The sequence below is a fragment of the Rhinopithecus roxellana genome, chromosome 6 (assembly GCF_007565055.1).
Source record: "Rhinopithecus roxellana isolate Shanxi Qingling chromosome 6, ASM756505v1, whole genome shotgun sequence".
Classification (NCBI taxonomy): Eukaryota; Metazoa; Chordata; class Mammalia; order Primates; family Cercopithecidae; genus Rhinopithecus; species Rhinopithecus roxellana.
The window spans coordinates 46,156,230-46,161,849 of NC_044554.1; the positions used below are offsets into that span (position 1 = coordinate 46,156,230).

The 5,620-nt window shown below is 43.0% G+C and overlaps 1 protein-coding gene across 1 annotated transcript; it reads left to right on the plus strand.

Annotated features, from left to right (window-relative positions):
- Nucleotides 1–4,117: 4,117 nt before the first annotated feature.
- Nucleotides 4,118–5,179, plus strand: LOC104673639 (olfactory receptor 2AE1). Its single transcript, XM_010377749.2, has one exon. The coding sequence runs from the start codon at nt 4,229–4,231 to the stop codon at nt 5,108–5,110; it is 882 nt and encodes a 293-aa protein (XP_010376051.2). The 5' UTR covers nt 4,118–4,228; the 3' UTR covers nt 5,111–5,179.
- The last annotated feature ends 441 nt before the right edge of the window (nt 5,180–5,620 follow it).

Consider the following 5,620-nt stretch of genomic DNA (forward strand, 5'->3'; position numbering starts at 1 on the left):
TTAAATGGAAATTTCCAGGCTTAGGGAAGGAAGTCTGGTGAGCACCTCAGAAAAGGCTTGTTTTGTCACCAGTAGCCAACACGTGGGTCAGCGTGGACCTCTCTTGCCCTCTGCATTTCACTTCTATGCTTGTCTTCCTACGAGTCTCTGCAGAGGAAATTCCAGGTAAGATAATATTAAGGCTTGAGGTATCTAGGAAACTTTATTAGAAACTAGGGCATTGTCAGCTTATCCCTTAAGTTAGAGGATGACATTTGACCAACCTATGAGGAAAGCTTCCTCAGAAGGCAGAGAAAAAAAAATCACTTGAAGGCCACAAATCAGAATGAGAAATTATTAGCAAAGTTGCTGAAGGGAGGAAGAGAGACATGGGTCAGATGGTGAAAAACTTACACCATGGAGATTTGTACAGAAAGATGGACACTAATGTGGAAAGCAATGGAGAAGTATATGGATACTTAAATAAAAGGGAAGTGTGTGGAGATCTCTAATGGGTTGAAGTGATCAGGAGGAACATGGGAGAAGTTGAGCTTTTAGTCCACCAGAAGCTGAGTATGAAACAACAGTGTGAAGTGACAGCCAGAAAGATGATACTGTAGGTTGCATTAGAAGAGACAGAGTAATAAATGTGACTTTTTTTTTTTTTTTTTTCCCAGATGGAGTTTTGCTCTTGTTGCTCAGGCTGGAGTGCAATGGTGTAATCTTGGCTCACCGCAACCTCTGCCTCCCGGGTTCAAGTGATTCTCCTGCCTCAGCCTCCCAAGTAGCTGGGATTACAGTCATGCACCACCACGCCCAGCTGATTTTGTATTTTTAGTAGAGATGGGGTTTCTCCATGTTGGTCAGGCTGGTCTCGAACTCCTGACCTCAGGTGATCCACTTGCCTCAGCCTCCCAAAATGCCAGGATTATAAGCGTGAGCCACCGTGCCTGGCCAGATGTGACTCTTTCTGAGTTCTTCACTTTAAAAAGTAAATATATAATCTGCACTTCATGAAAGTCTAGAAAGACATTTAGGAGAAAAAACACAAAAAGAATAGGGTGGTGGATATTTGAGGGATCAATTAAGGTTACTTTTTTTTTAAATTATACTTTAAGTTCTAGGGTTCATGTGCACAATGTGCAGGTTTGTTATATATGTATACATGTGCCATGTTGATGTGCTGCACCCATTAACTCGTCATTTACATTAGGTATATCTCCTATCCCTCCCCCCTCCCCCCACCCCATGACAGGTCCCAGTGTGTAATGTTCCCTACTCTGTGTCCAAGTGTTCTCAGTTGTTCAATTCTCACCTATGAGTGAGAACATGCGGTGTTTGGTTTTCTGTCCTTGCAATAGTTTGCTCAGAATGATGGTTTCCAGCTTCATCCATGTCCCTACAAAGGACATGAACTCATCCTTTTTTATGGCTGCATAGTATTCCATGGTGTATATGTGCCACATTTTCTTAATCCAGTCTATCATTGATGGACATTTGGGTTGGTTTCAAGTCTTTGCTATTGTGAATAGTGCTGCAATAAACATACGTGTGCCTGTGTCTTTATAGCAGCATGATTTATAATCCTTTTTGTATATACCCAGTAATGGGATGACTGGGTCAAATGATATTTCTAGTTCTAGATCCTTGAGGAATCGCCACACTGCCTTCTACAATGGTTGAACTAGTTTACAGTCCCACCAACAGGGTGAAAGTGTTCCTATTTCTCTGCATCCTCTCCAGCATCTTTTTTGTTTTTTTTTTTTTGAGACAGAGTCTCGCCCTGTCACCCACACTGGAGTACGGTGACATAATCTTGGCTCACTGCAACCTCCGCCTCCTGGGTTCAAGAAATTCTAATGCCTCAGCCCCCTGAGTAGCTGCAATTACAGGTATGTGCCACTACGCCTGGCTAATTTTTGTATTTTTAGTAGGGACGGGTTTCACTATGTTGGCCAGGCTGGTCTCGAACTCCTGACCTCAGGTGATCTGCCTGCCTCGGCCTTCCAAAGTGCTGGGATTACAGATGTGAGCCACTGTGCCTAGCCTGAAATTAACAATTATTAATACATCTTATGTTAGATATAGGGGATGACAGAGGAGAAGAAAAATATTCAGTACACACACACACACACACACACACACACACACACACACACACACAAATAAATGCCCATAACTATTACAGTTTTTGTTTCTGCAGCTGCTTACATGGTTTTGGCTGGTGTTTATAATGACTTGCTTTCACTACCCATTCCGATTCTCTTTGTCTACAGTTATTCATGATTCTTTGCTTGGTGGGGTAACCCAAACCTTTATTCCTGAAGCATCTGGGCCACTAGCAGTCTTGTCTGAATTGGGTTTTGGTTTTCTATTGGCTTACATCATGGGACATGAGAGTGCACCCTAGAAAATCTGATTGCAGACATAATTCTCCTTATCCTCACCATATAATAGTAACTGAGTTTCCCGTTGCTAGTCAGAATCAGTCTCATTAGCCAATAGAGTAACCTTAATTGCCTATCCATTCAGTTCTATGAGAAGCCCCAAGTGGCACGGTGGCAGTCTTAACTATCAGAAAATGGGATTATTGTTGTGACACCTGGTGGAAGAATTTCTCCTTTTGGAACTAAGATGTCTAAAACAGTAGAACCTAAAAGTGAAGGGATAGAAAGCTAACATTTTGCTGGTGGGTCACAGTTACAGAGACTATAGTGAGAGGACTCGTTCTCGCTTCTACCTGGTGATTTCTGGTTCCATGAATCTTGCTATGGGAGGAACAGCAGGATAAGTTGAATGCAGATTTAGAGTATATTTCGCATCCTGGAGGACATTGCCCCAGCACCAAAAAGTGTTGCCAACCAGACGGTCTTCAAAAGGCCTTCCCTTGGATTCTCCTTTAGTTTTTCTGACTTCTGGGTCAGGTGTGTGCATTCTTTTTTTTTTTTGAGACGGAGTCTCGCTCTCGCCCAGGCTGGAGTGTAGTGATGCGATTTCTGCTCACTGCAAGCTCTGCCTGCCGGGTTCACACCATTCTCCTGCCTCAGCCTCTTGAGTAGCTGGGACTACAGGCGCCCGCCACCATGCCCGGCTAATTTTTTTGTATTTTTAGTAGAGACGGGGTTTCACCGTGTTAGCCAGGATGGTCTTGATCGCCTGACCTCGTGATCTGCCCGCCTCGGCCTCCCAAAGTGCTGGATTACAGGCGTGAGCCGCAGTGCCCGGCCAGGTGTGTGCATTCTTAATCGGACCATTAACAAGCGCCCCAGCTACTGCAGGATATCCACACCACCAATTTCAGAGGCAACAAGAACTGACATGGGTTTGAGTCTGCCTTTGTGGGGTTACAGCTCATGCTTGTGGGTTCCAGCATGCCTTTGATCTGCCACTTTTTATGTCCATGTTTTTTCCTGACTACTTGCCCTCTGGACTTAAAGTTCCAGCATCAGACACAAAGGTAACAGCCATGCATAGATGGCCTAACCAGCTTCCACAATTGTATGAGAGAAATCTCTTAGTGTTTTAGCTTTTCTAGTAAAATCCTCACTGATAAAATAAACAACCCCCTCAAGCTTTGCCCCAAACTCTGTGTGTGTGTGTGTGTGTGTGTGTGTGTGTGTGTGTATAGAGAGAGCTTAAAAATCTGCCTTCACAAACATGATCACTCTGAAATCTCAGAATATCTAGACTCTATTAAGTATCAAACTTCAAGTCTCTTCTCATTAAGAAAGACGTGTGTGTGTGTGTGTGTGTGTGTGTGTGTGTGTGTGTGTCTGTGTGTACGTATGTGTGTTTTGGAAGCACAGGAAGTAAATGGTGAATAAATATATACACACGCATACATATACATACACACATACACACATATATATCTTTCTTAATGAGAAGAGACTTGAAGTTTGATAATAGAGTCTAGATATTCTGAAATTTCAGAGTGATTATGTTTGTGAAGGCAGATTTTTAAGCTCTCTTTTAAATAAAGGTTATTTCAATAATTAGAGAGGTTGAATAACTAGAAATGGAAACATTTTTTTTTCTTTCACAGGTTCTGTCTTCTATCAAAAGATGGTTTTCGTCGGGTATGCTGGACCCCATTATTTCTAGTCACAGCCTTTATCTCCACTCTCTGTTACCCCAGGGACTGAGAAAGGGAATAACGTGGCAGAGGAATCAGACCTCTCTGGCAGACTTCATCCTTGAGGGGCTCTTTGATGACTCTCTTACCCACCTTTTCCTTTTCTCCTTGACCATGGTGGTCTTCCTTATTGCCGTGAGTGGCAACACCCTCACCATTCTCCTCATCTGCATTGATCCCCAGCTTCATACACCAATGTATTTCCTGCTCAGCCAGCTCTCCCTCATGGATCTGATTCATGTCTCCACAACCATCCCTAAGATGGCTACCAACTACCTATCTGGCAAGAAGTCTATCTCCTTTGTGGGCTGTGCAACCCAGCACTTCCTCTATTTGTCTCTGGGTGGTGCTGAGTGTTTTCTCTTAGTTGTCATGTCCTATGACTGCTATGTTGCCATCTGTCACCCACTGTGCTATGCTGTGCTCATGAGCAAGAAGGTGGGACTGATGATGGTTGTCACGTCATGGTTGGGGGCATCCGTGAACTCCCTAATTCACACAGCGATCTTGATGCACTTCACTTTCTGTGGGTCTCGGAAAGTCTACCACTTCTACTGTGAGTTCCCAGCTGTTGTGAAGCTGGTGTGTGGCGACATCACTGTATATGAGACCACAGTGTACATCAGCAGCATCCTCCTTCTTCTCCTCCCCATCTTGCTGATTTCTACATCTTATGTCTTCATCCTTCAAAGTGTCATTCAGATGCGTTCATCTGGGAGCAAGAGAAATGCTTTTGCCACTTGTAGCTCCCACCTCACGGTGGTTTCTCTTTGGTTTGGTGCCTGCATCTTCTCCTACATGAGACCCAGGTCCCAGCGCACTCCATTGCAGGACAAAGTTGGTTCTGTGTTCTACAGCATCGTTACCCCCACGTTGAATCCTCTGATTTATACTCTCCGGAATAAAGATGTAGCTAAGGCTCTGAGAAGAGTGCTGAGGAGAGACGTTATCACCCAATGCATTCAACGACTGCAACTGTGGTTGCCCCGAGTGTAGAGTGGAGTAGGATAAGCTCCTTAAATTAATTCATGTAAACCTGTAAGGTTTTTCAGGGAGCTAGCTCCCTTATGCTGTTTTACTACTGGAAGAAAAACACGTTTAACACACAATTGCAATATTCCACCTTGGTGTCAGGTATCCAAGCACTGTGGAGAACATTTCAGCAGATCTTTAGAGAATTAGGGAAAACTTTTAAAAAATTCCTTTTGAAAGAAGACATATAAAGATCAGTGACACCCTGAAAAAAAGAAGGCAAGATAAAGATATAAGGGCCCTTATCTATTATTATTTTTATTAACAACAAATATATAAAACATGCCACCAGAGAATATTTATGGAGCATAAAATGGGAGTGTGTTGCTTACTTTTGGAAGCATGGGAAGTAAATGGTGAATCATGGCTGTTTGAAAGGGAGGATGCATGATATAAAAGTTATATATATATATATATATATATATATTTTTTTTTTTTTTTTTTTTTTTGAGATGGAGTCTCTCTCTGTCACCT

Bases quoted from the DNA above. Each gene is read 5' to 3' on its own strand.
- LOC104673639 (XM_010377749.2), top strand. From the start codon at position 4,229: ATGGTGGTCTTCCTTATTGCCGTGAGTGGCAACACCCTCACCATTCTC.